General features: G+C 30.3%; 2 protein-coding genes across 2 annotated transcripts; one reads left to right on the plus strand and one right to left on the minus strand.

Annotated features, from left to right (window-relative positions):
• Positions 1 to 1,362: 1,362 nt before the first annotated feature.
• Positions 1,363 to 20,761, plus strand: LOC116775036 (serine-rich adhesin for platelets). The gene is made up of 5 exons (XM_061521269.1): positions 1,363 to 1,444; positions 14,776 to 14,914; positions 14,994 to 15,166; positions 15,264 to 20,042; positions 20,185 to 20,761. The coding sequence occupies exons 2-5, from the start codon at positions 14,833 to 14,835 to the stop codon at positions 20,455 to 20,457; spliced, it is 5,307 nt and encodes a 1,768-aa protein (XP_061377253.1). The 5' UTR covers positions 1,363 to 1,444; positions 14,776 to 14,832; the 3' UTR covers positions 20,458 to 20,761.
• Positions 20,754 to 22,897, minus strand: LOC116775026 (uncharacterized). Its single transcript, XM_032667813.2, has 3 exons — positions 22,596 to 22,897; positions 22,338 to 22,518; positions 20,754 to 22,247 (listed from the first exon to the last, which is right to left on the minus strand). The coding sequence occupies exons 2-3, from the start codon at positions 22,498 to 22,500 to the stop codon at positions 20,836 to 20,838; spliced, it is 1,575 nt and encodes a 524-aa protein (XP_032523704.2). The 5' UTR covers positions 22,501 to 22,518; positions 22,596 to 22,897; the 3' UTR covers positions 20,754 to 20,835.
• Between the last annotated feature and the right edge of the window lie 478 nt (positions 22,898 to 23,375).

The following is a 23,375-nucleotide window of genomic DNA, read 5'->3' on the forward strand; positions in this document are numbered from 1 at the left end:
ATGCGATCAAAGATCGTAGTAAGTACTAAGGAGTTATCAACAAGATTCATCAACAATTCATTCATTGTCTCATTCAAATGATTGTGGCTTATTCTATTATGTTATAGTCATATTTATGTTGAGATACACTATATGTACGGATCAGTATGCACCGGTATATTAATGTAAGGATGTTGTAATTGCTCGGTCTAAGGAAAAATAAAATCATAATTGTATTCGTGAATAATGAGATGAAAAAAATATACTAGGAAACAACCAAAGGAAGCCATTACATGCGAAAAAAGCATTATTAGACTTTTTTAGCATTTAACTAGTTTATAATTAAAAACGAGACGTAAATTAAACAATTTTATAGTTTAATTAGAATAAGTAAAGTCACATTTGCTGTCTAAAAAAGGTTACATATCTGAATCGGAAAACCGAAACTTTAACAACTGTTTTTGTGTTATCTAAACGAATAATTTTAAAGGTGTCATTATTTACAAAATGTTTTATGTTGTACGTCGTTAATGAAAAAATCTCTGTAATCAAATGAAATAAAACACTCTCTTGTATTTGAATGATAGCGACAAAAATTACCAAAGCTTTATCGTAACGGTACATAACAAAGTTTAAGGATAAACATTTTTCTTTACGACCTACATTTCACTGATTAGATTCTCGATATATATTTATTTCCTTTTCTTATTGGTTTTAATTAAAATATTTGAATATTGCAAATAAGTATTAAGTTATTTTTATATATACAATTGCAAAATAATGTGATGTTTCAAAGGAATAGAATATCCAATGAATTTTAGTAGTTTAATAAAGATCAAATATTTTCGTTGCACCTATCTTTTTACTTACGTAACGTATAAACAGTCTTTTGATAGTGCATTGGATTATTTAAATTTATATCTAGGTAGTTATTTATTGCGAAATTTTAGAAAGCAATAAAATACGTTTAAAATTGTTATTTATTATCACTATTGACAATGACCGTATCCACCTTAGGGTATTCGAAGTGAAAAATAAAACTCTACTATATGACTGTAGCTAAACAATGTCAGTTAAATAAACGAGTTAAAAAAATCACAGATAATCTCGCCCCGAGTAAAAAACTCCGCTAATTGGTTATCCAGCATCTGGACTATTAATATCGCTTGTAAGTCAGTGTTAAATGTTGGTACGATGAGTATAAGAAGCGTAGGATCGTGGCCGCGAGTCCATACATAGCCAAAGGCCTTGTTTGCAACGCAAGGACGCACAGCCCCTAACTACCAGCCATTTTCATAGCAGCGCGAGCGCGGGAAAGTTTTGTTTCAAATTGTTTAAACTTAGATCTTAAAAAATAAATTTGGTTTAACAAAAAAATATATATATATATATAATTATTTTTATATATTGTGATATAAGTGATAATTATATTATTTTAAATAAATTGTGTCCAGATTTAACTGCGGTAAGTAGCTTCTTTAAAATATTTTGGAAATAACAATAAGTATGAATGTAAAAAATTATTGTTATATTTATATTTATTTCTTTATATGAAAAAAAAAATATATTTTTTATAATACTGTTAGGTTTAATGGCTTTGACAGTCGCGGTAACATTGTTTTCTAAAGAGAAGCCATTAGATTTTTTTTTCTACTTTTTTCTTTATAATTAGATATAGAAATGAATAATTAATTAAATCTTTTTTCAGTAAAATTTACGTTATCATTATAGTAAAACTTTTTTTTAAATTTTATTTAAAATATGTACATAATGCAAATGTATAAACAATTTTGGTTTCATTACTTTTGTATTCTATTAAACCTTTTCCTAAGCTTAATCACAGTAATTCAATCACTAGGAAATGTAATTGTAAGCGATTAGAGAAAAGAATAGATAATTAAGTAGATAGCACTTGGAAGTGCACGATTCATGTTAATTCTATTGCTACCGCCTGGAGCTTGTTGAGAGATAAATCGCTTGTTGGAAAAAATTCCCTCGTTTTTTAGAAGATACGTATAGAATATCTACATTTAAATTAAAATAAACTATATTCGTAAATTGTGAATTAAAAAAGGAATAAATAATTGAAAGATTTATATAATTTTTAAATTATAAATAACTAATTTATGATAATACCTAAGCCTAATAAAGTACGACAGCGTGAAAATAATTTGAGCAATGGTTTCTCGGCGTTCAAAAATCTCATAATTTAAAATTCTCACCGCAAAAGAAAAAAAAGCAATCTTTCACCTGTGTGAGTCATGAAGTCGTGTTGTGGTTTCAATGATCTATTATTTGAAGATTGGCTGCAAAAAGTCGGTCTTAGCTTGATCTCAATGTTAAAATTATATCTGTTCGTGTAGCATGTTGTATGTTATTATAATGAGATTTTGAATTTAATCATATATGCCAATCACTAATTGTACTATTTATGGTGTATTTAGTATACACAGTATACAGATAACTTGATTTCTTCCAAGTCATTATTTGCATATAATTTAAATCGTATTTTTTGTCCCATTGGCAATAAAAAATAACTATTAGGTAATGAACAATGTATATTTTGAATCATATTCCCAGACGGCTTAATTAAAATCCAATTCAAAATTAAGGGTCCCACGTACGTAAACAGTAGGTAGGTTTTTAGTGCCAGGTTTCAAAACTCGAGATTCCGAGATAAAATATAATCGCATTTCTATACAGAGTCAGTTTAAAATCATTAATTATGATTAATGTTTAAATATGTTTTGTAAATAAAAGTATTCATTATCAAATGTAAATTATTTAACACTTAAATATATTTTAAATTAAAGAATTGCTAATATTGAAAATTCTTTCGATTAAAAATTTTGTAAAATTTTTAAAAAATATCTTAAAAGTATTTTTTTTTAAATTGGATGAATTTCTTCCATCCGATGATTGATCTTCTTGTCACGTTGGCAATTAGGTATCCTAAGTAACAGACACAACTTTTTAAATTTACGTTGGCGATTTAATACTTCATTTTCAGCTATTTTTTTTCCATTTTTTTATTTCCCTATTATTAACATATCATATTAGTATAACTTTTTTTAACTATATAAAAACTATTTCAAAATATTTTACCATAAAATTACAATTAAACCCACTATTGCGTTGATTTTACAAGATTTATATGAGAAGATTTGTAACGTATGCTTTAGAGATATAAAAGTTATTTATGTCGTCTAGATAAGTAAGTAATATCATTCTTTATTACATAAACATGTCTGTATTAAAATATACTTAAGGCATAAATAAACTACGGTTCTTAAAAAAAAAAAAAACAACACGAGGTTAAAAAAATAAGGTGCAGAAGATAACGTCGCGGTACTCGAACGGGTAATATTAACATGTTTTTTTAATACAAAATCTATTTATAAAACCCATCCCTAGACTCGGGACACAAAGATGTCATATGGAATCGTCAATATTGCATACCAGCGAACCAGTTTCGTATCTTGTATCTCGACCCTTAGTTTAATCTTTATAAACACAAACCATCCGTTTTCAATTTAACGGAAGTTTTTATTTAAAAAAAAATTTTAATCTTTTGAAAACTATCGTAAGGAAACTAGAAGTAACGCTAGTAATTAGTCGAGGCTTCGCCATCGAGTATTTGTTAGGACATACGTACATATATTTATGAAATATCTCAGTGTTATAGCTACGTGCAGGCGAAATTTAATCCAACTTTTTTTAATACTTTTTGTATAATTGATGAGCTACCTCAGAGTCACGTGGACACATATATCTAATGTACTCGTAAGTGCCCTGTAAGTGTAAAATTTGGTACTTCAAAATAGCAAGCTTTCAATGTGCTTATATTAAGTTCACGTCGCCTCACAAAATACGGAGAATGAAAAGTTTTTATTTATAAATATAAAAGTTATGGGATAGAACCGGGAAACGAATTATATGTCGTGTGATAATGCAAATGTGGGGTGAGCATACTTATTAAATATCTGAACTATGATAGTCATATTTTCCACACTTTTAGAAGTTCATTATAAAGTGAAGGTATTTCTTAGCCAGCGGGGAAACTAAATTGTGAATTATTCTTTACGAAATAATAATATTTTTTTATTACTTCAAAACCTATTATGTTGTTATAATGCAACCTTTTTATAATAATATTACCCTTAGAAACTTTAATTACCTTTTTTATGATAATATGTAGTTTTGGTACAATATAACTCTTGCTCCCAGTATTAGGTACTTACCCTTGAAAATCAGATGAGCGTTAAAGGTAAAAAAAGGTTTCTCACGTGGTTTGAGAAATATTTTTAAGCATGAGCTAAAAATAAGCATAAGCGTATAAATTTCTTTTACCTTAAAATTAGGCATCACTTAATAACTAATGACTTCTTATTTAAGCTGTGTATGGTCATGTTTAAAAAAAAAACTTAAAAGATACATAGGATTTGCGGTTAACCTGCGGTTTAGTTAAATGTTTTACAGTGTTTTATTATTTCTCGCTTTACTTATATAATTCTAACTAAAATCGGATGATTTCTAAGCATTGTCAGTACATATGACGATTAATATACATTAAAATCATATTATTCTTCATTCCTACACGTCTCTAAGAAACCAAGATAATGTAAGGGTAATATGTGCAATATGAAGCAAGTATTTCATAATTTCACGCAAAGGCTGAATGCTTACCCTATGTTTACTATATACGGAGTGTTAATAGATTCCATTCATAAGTTTTCATCCATATGGACGTGTTATTGAATGAGAGTCGGTAAATTCATTGGATGTAGTTTGATGATGTAAATTTGTAACACACAGATAAACATAAAACGCGTAATTAAATATGAAAACGTATACGTTGGTTATAATATTTGTATATGTATTATATGAGACACAAAGTATCCTTGTCCGAGTGAAAAATATACAGTCAAAAGTAAAAATATACAGTTAATACTAGATAAATAATTGCCGTTAATAGCGAAAGATACCATTTAAGGGAAACCAGGGTTCTGGCGATCGACTACTGGTGAAATAACTTGTGAACAACTGAATTCTGAAGGAGATTTGGGTTCAGGCAGGCGGCTTCTCGTCAAACCATAGCTAAAACGTTCTGGGCCTATCCCTGGGAGTCCTGAATACCTGAGCGGTATAGTACTTTTCTCCGAGACAAGGGGCAGTTGGAGAACTGAACTGAGAAAAATGTAATAACAACGCTATTTTATTTTGAGCGCATTAGTTATATTAAAGTTTTTGTATGAGAAACATACATCGAAAGTAATATACTCTTAGGAGTAAATCGTTAATAAGGATTCTTATTATGTCGTAATTCAACAATTATATCAAAATAAAGGTATGGAGTAATGAATTATAAGTCGAGCACATTCCCGAACCGGAGCCAGCAGGGGACGGCTTCGTTCTAATCCTTTTTTGGTTTTAACCAGATCATGTTTCAGAATTATGGCTAATGAGAATTAATGTATATTAATAACGTACTGTAAGTAAATAATTTTGTGGTTGCATAAGTCGTATATAAAAGTAATCGAGAGTCTAATGTTCAAAAGTAGCAAAGTTCACACAAATACTAATGTGATCCCCAGTTCCTATGATTAACACTGCAAAATAATTGTTCAATGCATGGTTATTAAATACTTTAATTAAATACATTGTCCGAAATTCATTATTTCAAATATTTCTTTAATAAAGCTTTCGGCATTATAAGTATCTACTATTTTTTTAATTACCTTTATATGAGAGGTAGTCAAAGTGGAATTGAGATTTTTATGTCCTAATCATCATTAGGACCAAATCAATTGAAACAAAAACAAAAAAAAAAGTGTCACATTTTGCGAGAAAGGAGGTATTTTATTTAAGATTAAAATCTAATTTTAGCAAAAGAGTCAACGATATTCCATCACATATATCTATATGCTTGTAAAGATAAATTTTGTTCCTTTAAAAATGATAATAAATCGATGGAATTTAAATGAATGACGATGAATTTAAACATGTTAGTTGTTTAATTAGACGCAAAAGGTTTGGACACTTTGGACACTTGAGATATAAATTGAATATAGGACAAATATAAGAATAGACGGAGAAATACAATATAGTGAAATCTTTTCTGATCTTGTACCTAAATACGATATCCATACATTGCCTTCGAACCGGTAATGGCATATTTGGATGCAAGGCCAAGTAGGTCCCTGCCAAGTTCAATGCCAAGAATCCGCTATTTCTCCCAAATGTAATAAATATTATCATTATTCTCAACACGCATCAACGGTACTGATCTCGAATGTATGTCTATCTTACTGAAGATGTACTAGATAAAGTAAATATATAGATTATCACAGGATGGAGTACTATCAAATGTTTATTTATATCACAATATTACCAAACTGAGCGTTGTTATGACGAAAAAAATAATAATTAAAAAATAACATTTTAAATATCGAAAGAAGAAGTCCATATTAAAAAATCCATATACCTACAAACGCACGAATTATTTTAACTGTGTTTCTAAAATATTATTATAATATAGCAACACAATACATGAAATCAATATTGTTAAATAAAAAAGGACATCTTACAAATGAGCGTTGGATAAAAATAAAAGTGTTCCCTAACCGGGATAAAGCCGGTGTTACAAGTACCTAACATAACTTGATACAATATATCTGGAACTTTGTAAAACATTTACTTACATCATTGTTTTTAAAAATAAGAAATGTTAAATTATTTTAGCGTGTAATAAATCTGTGTACACGTTGATTTAGGTACAAACGACAAATAAAATATAATAAATCTTAAAACATACTAATTGTAAAAAATTATAAATAAACTCACAATGGAATACAAATGATATTGCATTATCAATTAAAATTTATCATTTTATATGGAATAGGGTCATACGTGTTAATTTGATGTGTAAAAATTACACGGTGGTAAACAAAAACACAATGCAAACAGAAGTTAGGATATGAGAATATTTAAGACCTCGCAAATCAAGCGCTGCGTCATCATAAATAGGTATTGGCACGCCCACCGAGAGTTCAATGAACTCCTAAATCCAGAAATTATAATTATGAGATTGTTATCGTGGAACACGTACTAAATAAGGATGTTTTGTTTCATGCGTTACAAGGGTTTTTTGCCTTTTTGTTTTCTTAATTAGGCATCAAAGTAACAATCACAGCTTTGTTCATTACAGTCCAAAATGGTATTTTTTTTATTTTAATACCTTTATTTCGTCACTAACATCAAATGTTGAACGTTTAACTTGTTTCTTTTCATTTCATACGAACAGTTTGAAATACTTTGAAGTAGATTGCTATTAGATGCTGTTAGATTTGTATATTAGGTTCTATGTATTGTAATACAAGTTCTACATACTTAGGAGGATTTCATTGGTCTATAGTCTACTGCTATGCTCAATCTCTTTAACATCTATTTTCTATTATAATACTTTTGTCGAAATTTTTGTTTTGTCTGCAACAACTATTGTCTGTATTTGATGACACTAAAATAAAATAGCTTACAATATCTCTAATTAAGTCAAGGAGTATATTGTAGTCGAGCTGATCTGTGGCCTATATCTAGTGTCTATGAACCTGATTTAACTGTACGATACTTAATAATGTCTATTCAAAACATCGATCTAATAATCATTTTCAAAAACAAACAAAGTTATACATACTTTTTAGATAACAATAATGTTGTACAATTTATTATTTTAGAACCGTTTCGTTTTATTGTATCGTTAAAATTTAAATTACAAGTTGTATTGTCATAAAAAGTGTGTTCGGATGTGTTTATGACTAATGTTTACGACTTTATAATAAAAAAAATAATCTTTAATTTTATACTTCTGGATTCAGCCGCAATTTTTTTCGACAATGAAATCATTTTTACCGATATTACAACCTACTTCAATTTAGGGTAGGCAGTAATCCCCGTCAATGACATTCGTTTCCAAAAATATTTGTAACAAAAGTTTTGCGTATTTATGCTATACAATAAACAGGTAATAGCAAAAATCAAATCATATGATAAATACATACAATTGGTGTTTTAATACTGTCACCATATTAGTTTCATCAATGTTGAATTTACTAACTTCTTATAGTTATATCAAGGAATTCTTATTGTTTGAAATATGCAATAAATTTAATACAACAATGTAATAAAATGAATGATCCTATTTTGCTAATTTATCTTTGTTATAAAGTACGTGATTTATTGATTACTAAGTTTTGCAAAATATTTTAAAGGGTCAATTAAATACTATAAATTTTATAATGCCTTATTAAATATTACATCTGCAAAATTAATACCAGATCAATTTGTTTTTACGATGCCGTGGGTTTTTTATTTTTTATATTTATTACAAATTACAGTGTAAAACCTTTTCAATAGCTTGAAAATGAGAGAATGAAGTAATAAAGTTAACTTAAATATAGAAGATTACATCTGAATTATTCAAATAGTTTAACTAACATTGAACTACATTCGATTCACACAACAATTAAAACCGAACAATAAGAAAGTACGAGTATCGGTTGCAAAATGATAACAGAATCACCGGAACGGAGATAGCATCTTTAAGCTTCCGCTCGTAAAGTTGCTTAATCACATGATTGCTGGATTGATTTAGATAAAGTATTTAATCCATACTTTTGACATAAACAGGACTTTGTATCTTCTACTTCGATGATACATTACTAGATCTTTAATTTTTTTTAATAAATTGACTTTTAATAAGGTCTTGGAATTTTAAATACAACTATTTAGATTTCATACCACATTTAATTCTTTAGAAACAAAAATATGTTGCGCGTATTATTTTTTTATTCACAGAGAGCAAGACAAAAACAGAAATTACTTAAGGAAAAATAAAGTATAAGGGAATGTTAAGAATAGAAATGCTTTATAAAGAAGTGCTTTGTACTTGGTAACTCCATTTGGACGTTGATTCTGGATACAGATCTATTGTTAACTATGAATATTTTTCAATATAAATGTATTTTTGACACGAGCCATTCGGCTCAAAAATATCATAGCCTCTCATTGATTAATGAATGGAATTATTTGTCATATTCATCATTGTCGATAAAGAAAATATTCATAATGATTTTATTGCTTCATATTCTATAAGTTTAGTTGATTAATGAATCCTTAAGTGAGAATGTTCTATTTTTTTGGGACGTTAGATAACGGTTTCCAATAATTTTCTAACACAAATTTGTCGTTTGACAAATTACAATAGTTTTACCGTTTGCTTTCGGTCGTTCACACTAAACGATCAATCTAAGGTAATAATTAAATAAGTACAGTCTAACTAGTATAGCAAATATGAAAAATAATTTAAGTGTAAACCTGTAGGTGGTAATAAGAATGTAGAAAAAGATATTTGCATAGCATCTCGTTATACCAAGATACATTTTTATCCTTTTACAGAAATGGCAATATCTTCTTTATTAGCAACGAATAAAATTAAAGTTATATTTACTCATGAGCATACATATTCATTCATCAGTTTTGCTACTTCTCAGTATAAAATTTTCGTAGCAAATAAATACCAGACTTGACATAGAAAATTATTCACAAAAGACTTTCACTGTCTATATATTTGACGCATACTAATAAATTACTTAAATGTTCCTAGTAAATTAGGCTGCATAAAGAAATAAATGTAATGTTAATGTCTAGGCGGACGAATATAAAACCTCCTTAGCGATCGGTACAAACAATCAGGATATATATTATATAATAATTAAAAAGGAAATGTATATTCCAAAGAATTAGAGACGCAAATAATACTTGATGTTTTTAAAACATTATGAAGTCATCGTGTAATGATAGACAGGCATGCCTGCATGAAAATCGTGATCCGGCTGGAAAATTACGGTATCCAGCAAACACGTGGGGTCAAGGTACGAAGTATTAAGGAAATACGAAATTATTAAAACATAATTTATTCAATTAATATATTATACTAGAGAAATGAAAATCAAGCGGTCTGGGAACATCTGCATATAATGTTCCGAAAATTAACAAGGGTTGATCTATTTATTAAAAATGGAATAAAAAAAAAAATTCCTATCATTTGTGTGTTTCAAATTGTTGTTAATATTTTTTTAAGAAGACTAGACTAGACTATTTGTAGTATAACTATATTTTTTTTATAGGATCTCTGAAAAATAGTTAATAAAAGAGATTTTTAAAGAACAATTTTTAACTATTGCTTCTAAAACTGTATGATTTTTTTACTTGATAAGAAAATATAAAAGCACTAAGTGATATATGTATAGACGCTATTTAATATAAAACTCGTTTAAAATATTGTTAGAAAATCATAAAAGTACATTTTGTATTTAATGTAAAAAATTATTAATCGTCTTCAAGGTAATAGTAATTTAAAACATTTCTGCTACAATACCATCCTACGAAATAACCCCCGTAAGAAAAAGGACGTTTTAATTGTCTCAAAGAGACACTTGTATAACCTTACATAGACCACCAATTGTTTTTATAGTCTGTGTTTATAAAAAAAGTTATTACGTATGGCCAAACATTCGTTCTAGCTTACATAATTTTAGCGATATTTGCATAATTACAATTTAACAATTTTTTGTCCAGTAATCTAATGAGAACAACAAGGAAGATATATTTTGTCTTTAAAATCGACATCCGCAGTTACAAAATCTGTAACATTTATTTCTTTTAACAATAAAACCGTGAGCAGAGGTAATTAAATTGTCGAATGTAAGTTTTGTCAGAAATTTAAATGTTTTTACGGGTAACCGAATAATTGGTAACTTCTGCTCAAGGTCATGTCAAAATGGCTTTTTGAACTTTAACCGGACTTTGGAGACGCCATCAGAATATTAGTCACGCATTTTGAATGTGAACAATGATGACCATCGTTCATAGGAATAATAAACAATTAAAGTAATATCCGGTGTTAATGCGATCATAAAATTTACATTGTAATTATTGTAGACTATATATTTCATCACGTTGAGTAACACATGGGTATAAATATGTATTCAAATAGATATACTATTCGTTTCCCACATTTTTATCTTTTATTAAACTACTAGGAGAAACCGTTTATAAAAAATCATATACTAGTCTTGCGTGAAACCTGGTCATTGGACTTCTTAAGCTAGTAAAAAATAAATACGAAAAAAGTTTTTTTCGTGTAACGAGTGCTCAACCAGCGTATACGTCAAAGTAAAGGTTTATCCTGTAAGCTTAGAACGAGTTTGCATTGTCACAATACAAAGCGTTTACCGTTTCTCATGCAATTAACTTTCGGTGTGTAGGTATGAAGTATAATGATGCGAATTGGGGGTAAGCCTACTGTTCGTTTTCGACTCCAGGGCTAGTAAAATACCAACTTCAGGAAATCATGTATATTATTATAGATTTGTATTAAAGAACCTTAGAAGTGAAGATATTTATTCAGCTTAAACAAAAGCTACAAAGTACAAAGTTACAACAATAATTTAATGCAGAACTGGCATAATTTATTTGCCTTGTAAATGTATTATTTAAATGCTTATAAAGCCATAAACTATTTATTCTACGAATATTATTATGTTATTTCGTGTGCTATAGATTAGTTAACTTGAGATTACGGATGATCTTCAAACACAAGTGAATTCACGGGAAAAACACGAGTGATATACCAATCATTTATGACAATTAAAAGTGTTTTTTACCTATATATGTAATTATATTTAATAATTAGTTTATGGATGCAAATAAATAACCTTGACCGTGAATGAGTAGGTAACAGCATGCAATAATTGATGCGATTTTATACAATTAAGATATTTATGTAATGGACTGTTTTTATATGGAAATATTTTCACACAATCGTCATTGCAATCAATGCATGTGGAGAATTCGCACACGAACATTTTCTTTATCTTAGAAATGATCCTGCTCACTTAAAATGGAGGCTTTTACATAGCTAATAGTGCGTTTACAGATGGGTAACGAGTTTTTAATAATATAATTGAACGCTACGTAGGCAGTAATCCATTCAAGATCTATTTGCTAAGAGAGATGTTATAGTCTGCAATTATCTGGCAATATCATGCACGGTAATTTCCCTTGGGCTCTATATCGCACTCCTCCCCTCTTACCCTCGATGGCAATTACTTGCAAATACTATCTTATTTCAAAAAATCAGCCCACAAGAATGTAGTTCAGCACAGGTGCTGTAAGGGAATCTTCTAGAACCAGTTTCAAGCCAACCTTCAAGTTGCAATAAAACACTTACGCAATTTTATACTCGCTGCAAGATCTCAGTATTAACAAGACCATACGTCACTACGCCATAAATAGAAATCGAACATGACTTTTTTATTTATAATTAAGTGCACCCGAGAGATGAATTTTGATGCATTCTTTTTGGAAAGAAATTAATTTCAAATATAAAACAGCAATGGTTGAGTTTTTGGAGAACACTCTTATTTTCGGATTTTACAATAAAATCTGCAAATCAATATGTAATTTAATTGTATTACTTTAATGAAAAAAATATTTATAATTACAATTAATTTAAATTGTTAACTTGAGCACTGGGTATATAAAGTAAAATATGAGTCTTAGATATTTTACTCTTATCTAAGATTTGACGCAACTTTTGACGTATTAAAAAAAATACTGGCAGGTCTGTGCCCATATAATGCAGTTTTATTTTTATTTGTATATTTTAAATTATGCTTTTATTTTTAGAAAAACTCACAACTAAAAATACCCCAAATCCCTTAAATGGTTTTAAAGTAATTTTTGTATAAGAGAAAATAAATATTTTTATATTTTCTTTGAATAATTTATTAACACGAATATTAATATTAACTTAAATAATAAATATATTTTTTTCAACAGATGTAACAATAAAAACACTGACCTTGTGACTTAAATAATTGCTGAATCATACATCCAATTTTCATATTATGAATACGCAATTCCATCAGCGCCATGACACCCGTCTTGCAATACTATGTCATACGTAGAAAAAATTGTAACATAGGAACCGGCTTTTGTCTTTTTTTATATGTAATTATCGGCGGCAATGAACTAACGAAGTTGATTTGTTTTTATGAAGACGGGTTATTCACATGTGACCTTTATAAAAATACCAGAGGAATTATTGCGTGCAATGATGGGCTCTTAGCGTGCGTTTTCAAAGACAGGGACTTAACGCATTATTTATTTATCTCGGTTGCGGGAGGGCTGTTCATCACAACGTATAACTTCTACAAAGTGTTCATCATACACTTGTGGTATCGCTTACCTTGTTGAATTTTTTTAGTATACGATAAAATGTAATTGCAGTGACCTCAGTATAGTATGTATTACAGGCACTTATGTTATTGACTGCGGTTATGTTAATCGTTAATTGCCTTTCGATGATAAAAATATAATAAAATTTATTTGATTACTATTAAATACTTATAACAATAAAACCTTACTAAGCAATTCACGTAACTATAGATGATTTTATGATTTTTTTTTTTTAAGAATCAACGAATTTCCATTCAGTAACGCGACGTTAGGGTTACGATCCAAATTAAAAAAAAAGGATATTAATATTTCTGTAAGACAAATAAAAAATCATTTAATCGAAAGCATTTCTTAAGAAATTCTTAGTCTGATTTATTGTTGTTCAAGTCATCACGCTCTGTAGAAAATTATTTTCTTTGAATTATTGTGAAATAGCTTTGATCACGTTTTGTTATTAAAATAATAAATAAACAAATTCCAATACACATTTTTAGTTAAAATACGGAACGAATAATAATATTATTTAATACGTTTAGCGATTATACTTAACGATGGAAAAGTAAATAAAACTTTTGATGTTTTTGTCTTGTTTTAAAACCAAATCGTAAATACAGATAGATAGAAAGGACTATATTCTAATTAATATTTTAACCTATATATATATATATATATTATATAACAGATAAACAAGTTTTGAATTTAAATTTGGCATTGTTAATTATTTCTTAAGCATACAGCTTAGCAGCGGACTTTCCTTTGCATTAAAATTCTATGTATGTACATCAGGAATCGAAAATAATTTGTTTTGCGTCATCAATCTGTCACTGAGAAGTTAAACTTATATTCGATATGGGTTGTACCAACTGAGTATCCACACTTACATACATACTTATCAATAATAACGATCTTTCGTTATTCTAAAATTAGTAATATTTGTGTGTCGGCCAGTCCAGACATATTCGCGAATTTTAAAGCGCATTGTGGTAATAGAGCTTACAGTTCCTTGGGAAACCAATATCCCTAGAGACCATGCCATCAAGCTCAATAAATATTACGGCTCACTAACGAACCTACTCGAAATAGGTACATACGTTGTAGATTTGTACTCGGTAGAAACGGGAGCGAGAGGTATACTAGAAGACTTGGGCCTGTCTAGAACTAATATCAATTCATTCTTGGAACGTACTTCGAAGCAGCCCTAGTAGGTTCTTTTCAAATTTGGTTAGGTAGAGAGTGGAGCTTGGACGGTGGAGGTGGGCGTTTAACGCGCGTTAGATAGGAGCTCCTTAAACCTACACCTGGGTCACAACTCCCAGGCACTTGAACCTCCTCTCCCTGCAAAGCGATGAACCCGGCACCCGCACAGTGAATCCATTGATAGCTAAGAGGTTCCGTCTCTTTTGACGCCTTAGACTATATTAATGTATATTAACTGTGAAGAGGAAGCTTGTATATTTTTATTCGACAAATTATTTTGACGTGGTTTCTTTATTCCAGGTTTTCTTTGTTCGTAATGACGAATTTTAGATAACGAAATACATTATCAAGGTCACAATGAAACTGAACATAAGAAGATCTTGTCTATCTTTTGTAGTGCTTTCCGCGCTTATTAAAACTATACAGTCAAATGAAAATGGTATGTATATATACGTGAAATTAATATAAGAAATAGATTGTTTTTCTTTATCAATAAATATTATTTTCCTTAAAAACAGATAAAAATGAAACTCGTCGAGGAAGGGTTAGCGGTCGAATTGTAAAACTATACTCTGGATACAAACCTGACCCAATTATGTGCCACAACGAAGGATTCCAGGCCGATCCAATGGATTGTTCTGTTTTTTACCGATGTGTTCAATCATCTCGTGGAAAATTTAACGTTTTTAGGGTAAACAACATTTCATTCACTGTATTTTATCACATTTATTTTATCATTCATAAAAAATGTGACATTTTCTCCATACTTATTTTCATTATGGTTTCAGTTCCAATGCGGTCCAGGCACCGTGTATGATCCCGAGACAGAAATTTGTAATCATGCTTCTAATACAAAGAGATCTGAATGTGGTGCTGCAATTTCTTCAAACAATCTCGAAATTAACGAAAATGGTCTTGACATGCAAGAACTGCCATCACCTATTACGACATCACCGTTAAATATTCAAATGAATGGTTCAGTGACCTCAATATCAATTTCAGAGAAAGATCTACATATATTGAATAGTACAACAGCCAGTTTAACAACCACTGCAGCAGTCAATCCACAATTCTCAGAAGCATTTGATATTTCAGGGATGTACCCATGGGATAATAGAAACAGCGATTTCACTCCAAATCCAATATTATCAAAACCAGAACCGATAGAAAAAAATAATCCGTGCACTTTTGATGGATTTGTAGGTGATATTTATGATTGTAAGAAATTCTACAGGTGTGTCAACAATTTTCGAGGAGGTTTTACACGTTATGAATTTGTATGTAGTGATTCAACGATATGGGACGATGATAAACAAAGTTGTAATTACGCATGGGCTGTTCGAAGTAGAAGGTGTGGTCGCGATGCTACTCGTAATAACGTCTTAAATGCCATGACTACCCATTACGAAAAGGAGAATAATCTCGTGGATAAAGATCCGAATTTAAATCATTTCGGTGAAAAAATTCAAAATAGCTATATATCTAACGATAGTCCTACAAGTATAAATCAAAATAAAGATCATACACGTATCACAAGTAGTAGTTTCAGTATGGTGACAATACCTTATGACAACGCAAATATTGTGACCGATAAGAATGAAGACCCTGCTCATTTCATTGACAAACAAAACAATAGCTCTTTATCTGGAACAAGTGACAGTCAAAATCAGGAAATTAAAATAGAATTCACTATGTCTTCAAATCCATCTTCATCAACAGAACACACATTGTTAAGCAGCAGTGTAAATGACTCCTGGAAATTATTGAATAATGTATGTACACAAAGTGGTTTTATTGGTGATCCGAATGATTGTAAAAAATTTTATCGATGTGTTGATAACGGTCAAGGCAGTTATACGAAATACGAATTTTCATGTAGTCAAGGGACTCTTTGGGATAGTGAGATAGAAGCTTGTAATCATGCATGGGCTGTGAAAGGCTGTGGCAATACAGCTTTCACTCAAAGCTTAACGACAGAAACTAGCGTCTCAAATGTAGTTAGTTCAGAGATAAACCCTTTGCCTGACGGAATTAATAATGTTGATGATGACTTCGGTTATTCAAATCTAGTGGATCAGGATCATATGAAAACAACTACTTCAAAAATTGAAACAACGTTTTCTTTGCCAGCAACAAACGAAGAAGCAAACATTTTGGATAAATCATGTTCAACAAGTGGTTATTTTGTAAATTCGCTAGATTGTTCGAAATTTTACAGGTGTGTTGAGAACGGAAAAGGGTCTTTTACTAGATTTGACTATAACTGCGGTGAAGGGACTGTCTGGGATGAAAGTATTGAGGCTTGTAACCATGCCTGGGCTGTAAAATCTTGTAGATCAAATTCAGAAAACTTTATTGATTCTGAACAAATGACAACCATTACTCTCGTTCAAACTTCAACACAAAAAAATAAAGATAACAATGATTACGATTCTATCTACGGTTCACAACAAAGTACAATGGGATCAAACATAGTCACAGAGCTTTCGACAACAACATTGAAACAAACACTGCTTTCTCAAAATGAATGTACCACAAATGGGTTTATAGGAGACAGTAGGGATTGTAAAAAGTTTTATAGATGCGTAGAAAATGGTGATGGTGGGTATACGAAATATGAATTTTCTTGTGGCGATGAGACTGTTTGGGATCCTGTTATCGAAGCTTGTAATCATAATTCAGGAGATAAAGATTGTACAAGATCGTCTAACAATAATTATAATACTGTAGAACCATTTAATAGTAATGAAGATGAAGGAAATCATTATGTTACATCAAGTAATCAGGATCCAGAAAATCCAGCCCAAAGCCAAAGTACAACAAGCGTTGTTCCAAGTAACAATAATCTGTGTGAAACTGCTGGATTTATGGGAGATTCAAATGATTGTGAAAAATTTTATAGATGTGTTGAAAATGGTAAAGGAGGATATAATAGGATTGAATTTAAATGTGCTGAAGGGACAGTTTGGGATTCCAGTATTGAAGCGTGTAATCACAGATGGGCGGTAGAAAACTGCGGAAAAGATTCTGCTAATGAATTTATAGAAACTACTATTGATTCAATGAGTACTGTTACTGACAAAACGTCAATTTCTACAAAATCTCCTGAATATTCAGAAACTTTAGCTCAATATACATCTACAGAAAGGACTAATGTGTCCGAGGATTCATGTTCCTCAGAAGGATTTTTCGGATCAGTAAACGGGGAATGCAATAAATTTTACCGATGTGTTGATAACGGAAGAGGTGGTTATTATAAATATGAATTTACATGTGGTGATGGGACAGTTTGGGATGAAAATATTAAAGCTTGTAATCATGATACATATAATAAAACTTGTAGAATTTCTGACAGTAAACCTCAAACTGATACGACCATTTCAACTGACGGACCTAAATCGACAACACACGCTTCAATCACAAATGTTCAGGAACCTTCAAAACCAGATGATAAAGAATGTAAATCTGAAGGCTTTATTCCTAATCCTTTAGATTGTCACAAATTCTTCCGTTGTGTTGATAATGGTGAGGGTGGTTATACTAAATTTGAATTTTCATGCGGAGAAGGAACAGTTTGGATTCAAGAAATTCAAGCTTGTGATCACGATACAGGGGAAAATAGCTGTAACCAGCAGAACAACAACAACAACGTTATAACAACAGATAGTTCTCCTCAAGTAGAAATTACCACATCAAGTGTCGTAACAGAGTCTTCGTCAAGCACACAAAGCTCAGTAGAAGATGATAGTAATCATAAAAAAGATAACGAAGAGTGTACGAATCCAGGTTTTTACCCAAATAAAAATGATTGCCAAAGATTTTATAGATGTGTAGAAAATGATAGTGGTGGTTTCACAAAATATGAATTTACTTGTGCCGAAGGAACAGGTTGGGACACTCGTATTCAATCGTGCAATTATATTGATCAAGTCAGCAATTGTAAAAATGTTAGTATTGCGGAAACAGAAACGAAAAATAATTCTACTGTTGATACAGTATCTGAATCACAAGGAAACACTACATCAACAACGGTGCAGCCGACAACTTCAACAACAGTACACCCGAGTACAAGTACAAATTTCCCTGATGAAACTATATGCACGGAACAAGGCTTTTTCGGAGATAAGGGAGATTGTAAAAAGTTTTATAGATGCGTTAGCAATGAAAATGAAGGATTCGTGAAATATAATTTTACTTGTAGTGATGGTACTATTTGGGATCAAGATATTTCAGCTTGTAATCATCCCGAGGATGTATCAAATCCATCATGTAAATTAAATGGAACTTCAACGACAATTAGCAGCACTAGTAAAACAACAACAGCAAGTAGCAACACTGACGTTTCATCTAGTATACCTACTACCTCTCAACCTTCTGTTTCATCATCAACGCCTATGGATTCTTCGACTACTATAAAAGATCCTAACTCAAACTGTTCCCAGTCTAATTCTGATCATGAAAATAATAAAAACTATACATGTACTAAGGCCGGCTTTTACGCTGATCCAAATGATTGCAAAAAATTTTACCGTTGTGTAGATTGGGAGAATAACGGAGAAAAGTTTTCAATATATCACTTTGAGTGTGGTGATGGAACAATTTGGGATCCAGCTTTAGAAACCTGTAACCACGAGGATTCAGTTTATCCACCTCGAAATTGCAATGGCAAAGAACAACAAAATCAAACTAGTAGCGTTTCTCCTTCAACAACAGAAGTATCTACAACGACGTCATCTGAAACAGAATCTACTGGTATTGTAACAGAATCTGAAACAACGAGTAGTACTACTTCACAGACAACAGTACAATCATCTACTACAACATTTTCAACAGCAGAATCAACATCTACAACCACTCAAATGACGACGACACAACCTTCTACAACTCCATCTAAACAAACAACTGCCCAAACCTCAACTACAGAAACTTCTACAGTAATAATGTCAACAAGTACTGAGCCTCCAACTAAACCTAGCTCCACAACAATTGCTTCGACTACAATCGAATCTTCTACGCAACAAACATCAACTACAAACAGTGAAGAGCCAACGACAGATTCATCAACACAAACTACTACTGATATGACAGAGATCACTACTTCTGTATCGACAACTACAATTATGGATGAATCTACAACTATGAGTACTCAAACATCGTCAACAATGTCACAAGCCAGTACCACAGCAATTACAACTACGACTGAAGAGATTTCATCATCTACTACTGAAAGTCAAAGTACAGCTATGGAATCTACCACCGTAACAAATGGTCAGGATAATAGTACAGAATCAAACAAAGATTGTCCTGATACTGAAAAGGATCAAAATTTATTTGTTTGTCCAAGTTCTTTCAAAAGACATCCAAAATATTGTAACTTGTTCTATCAATGTACAGAGGATAATGATAATCATGAAGTAAAAATAGCTGTATTTAATTGTCCCAATAACACCATTTACGATGAAAATAAGGTTCAGTGTGTAGAAGAAAAACAAGCAAGTAAAAAATGCAACGGGCAAATATCTCAGAGAAATAGAATAAAACGATTGGGAGCCTATTTTAATGAACCGGTGAGTAATTATATACATATGTACGAGTATATAGTGAGTAGAATTTTCAATAATATTTCTAATTGATGGTTTGTTTTATGTATAAAAATCGTTAATATTTTATTTTATATATATATATATATATCTTATATACATTTTTTAGGTAATTGTATCCAAAAATAGTTTAAGATGTTCAGAAGCTGGACATTTTCCATTTGAAAAACGAGAACAATGTTCATCAGCCTTTTTAAAATGTGAATACGCAACAAGTGGACAATTGAGGGGATACGTGTACAAATGCCCAGAAGGATTTGTGTATTGGTCTATTAGCAGACGATGTGAAGCTATAAGGAAAGTCAGAGATTGTAAATTATCGTCATATAATTGGAATAACAGATACGATGTACCTGTGGAACGAAATAATATAGCATATTGACGAAAGGATTTCACAAGCTCTAATGTCACAAGCATGTGCAATAAAAGGTCCAGATGTGTACTTTTAAGCAAATAAGATTTAAGATTAATGTGTAAACGATGTATTTTTCAATTATCAATTTGTGAATTATAAAATCTAGTCTGCGGCTTAAATTTATTCAACCCAGGTTTAAAAGAAATTGCTGCCATAATGTTAAGATGTACGGGATATTTACCATTTTGTGTGCAAAATATTGATGAGTATCATTATTTTGAACACGAAACTTTAGACTAAGGGAAATAATAAATAACTTATTTCAATTTAACCTTTTATTTCAATTCGAATCTAAAAACATAACAATAAAATGTAATACGACTAATGATTATAAAATAAAACTTATCATAAAATAACATCCACACCATTACACGCAGACAAAATTCCTTTACAAAATATTGATAATTCTTTTATGATAAAATCTGTAACGGATTCTTCTTCAGAATGATGTATAGCATTACTAAAAACTGAACCAATAAATGCGTGGCAAGATGTATTAGTTGCGACTAAATTACCTTTTAAATCGACGGACAATTTTGTATTATCAACAGCATAATCTGAAAATTTTAATTCTTTCGTTTGTTTGGGTCTTGGAGAGTGATTATGATTTTTGCCTTTCTTTGATTTTGTAAATGAATCATTATCGTGTATCATGAGTCTTTTCTTTTGTGTTTCACTTATTGATTCATTATGTTCTAAGCTTTTTGGGGGATCTGGAGACAAAAAGTTTAGAAAAATGGGTAACAGTTTTTGTTTACTTGTTATATCGTTTCCTTTACTCTTGTTGTTTTGTTTTTTAGAAAAGGTAGTTAAGTTAGAGTTGTTATTATTATTAATATTATAATAATTATTTAGCTTGCTTGTATCGATTTGTTCCTGAGATACACTTTTTCTCGTATTACGCTTTTTTAAGGTCTCCAATCGGATGTCTCTCCTACTTTTTGTGCTATAATTAACAGTTGATATAATCTTCACATTTTCGGCCTCTGAAAGGTTATATTGAATTTGATTACTATTATTTTCATTTTCTAAATTTTCTATAATATCACGAATATTGTTCAATCTTCTTTTATTTTTAATTTTTTCATTCTTTTTATATTGCGGCGTGGTCTTAGTAACGTTAACATATTGATTTAAAAACGTATAAATTTTTTGTTTGTAAACTGGACTAAAGTGTTGAGAGGCAAGTATTTCAGGATTAAATGCGATTCCCCCTTTTTCCCAAACTGCTATACATCTTGTCAGAAACTGCATAAATTGTTGTGGTAAACGTCGCCAAACCTTTCTTATTGGAGAGTCGTCCATATATTTGGAAAGTGAGATGACCTTATATGTTATTTTATTTTCAAATCTCCCTTTAACAACATCGTTTTGTTTTGACCAAAGAGAATTTAAAGCTATTTCGTTCTTCATTTCATCACTGACACTGATAACATCATCGGTCGAGTCATTAATAACAAAAATAAGGTTCTTTTGAAATGCTGAATATTTCTTTGCAAATGGTTCTATATACCTTAAATGTTCTTTAACATTTAAAATATCATTATTAGTCACAAAAACGTGCATAAATATATTAGGTAACAAAGCATTTGGAGACCCATCGATTATATTGTTTTCGAGACTCTGCAATTTCGCTGGCCTTAAATGTGTTTGTGGTAGTAAAGCAATAGCAACTACACTGTTGTAAATAACAAAAATTAATACAGCGATCATACCGAACGCTATCCACCAGTATATTAATATAGTAGAAAGATGTTCTGAAAAACAAAAAAGAAACAATTTAACTGATGTAAATTTATACTTTTAAATTGATATTAGTAAAAAAAAAAAATAATTAAAAAACATACCTGGCCAACGATTAAGAATAGCCGCAGCACCCTTTACTTGTGCTCTAGCTCTGCCAGAGGAGGTTGAATATCGTTTATGATACTTGGGACTTGATGTATGAACTTCCTGATCTGAATACTCATCGCAAAGCAAAGGATGTAATTCACGATGAGATTTACTCATAACTATCCATTAGATAAACTGAAATCATTTAATTTAAACACTAGAGTTGTTGAGTAAAGGATTATTAGAGAAAAATAATTACATTTGACACTTACCGAACTGACTGTATGTACAATTTTATATTTTGTAGATATTACACTAATATTTTCAGTTCTTTGTTCCTTGAGAATGAATCATATTACTAATATCGTATGATTTTTAGGATTTTTTAAATTTAAAGATGTCAACGTGATGTCACTTACAATTTTCAAAATGATATGTTACCTCTTTCCTAATATTTTTCAAATAATGAACTACAAACAATTACATTTATTTCGGGTTTATATATAATTAAAAAATATATATATATAAATATTAAAACGGACTTAATTTGTCACAAAAATAATTAAACATTATAGCACCAGGAAATTATGAGGATTATTAGGTAAAGAAGTAATTGTAACATTGATCAGTAAAATACAATGAGACATTATTCTACTCCGATAATTCTTAGCACGTTCATAATTAACGCATTAATTTTGTTGATTCAACAATCATTCGTCTCACGTACAGACTTCGATATTATTTTGTAATAATTTACTTAGTTCGCACATTACTCATAAGTAAATTAAGGTGAAGGCTATTCCACATCCTAAAAATGTTCAACCTCTTTTTAACTTATCATACGACGAGACGTTTCATATCATATGAACTAGTGGCTAACTGAAATATTCAGTGATATGATTTTTAAGACTGCAATACATATTCCTAACGTTGACGTCAATGTAGTTATGTGTTATAAAGACAGAAACTTTACAAACTAATTATGTATAAAAAAATTATTGCTTATTTGGCCGAAAACATTGCACAGAAAAATGTATTCATAATGTTTTCCA

The sequence above is a fragment of the Danaus plexippus genome, chromosome 8 (genome assembly GCF_018135715.1).
Source record: "Danaus plexippus chromosome 8, MEX_DaPlex, whole genome shotgun sequence".
Lineage (NCBI taxonomy): Eukaryota > Metazoa > Arthropoda > Insecta > Lepidoptera > Nymphalidae > Danaus > Danaus plexippus.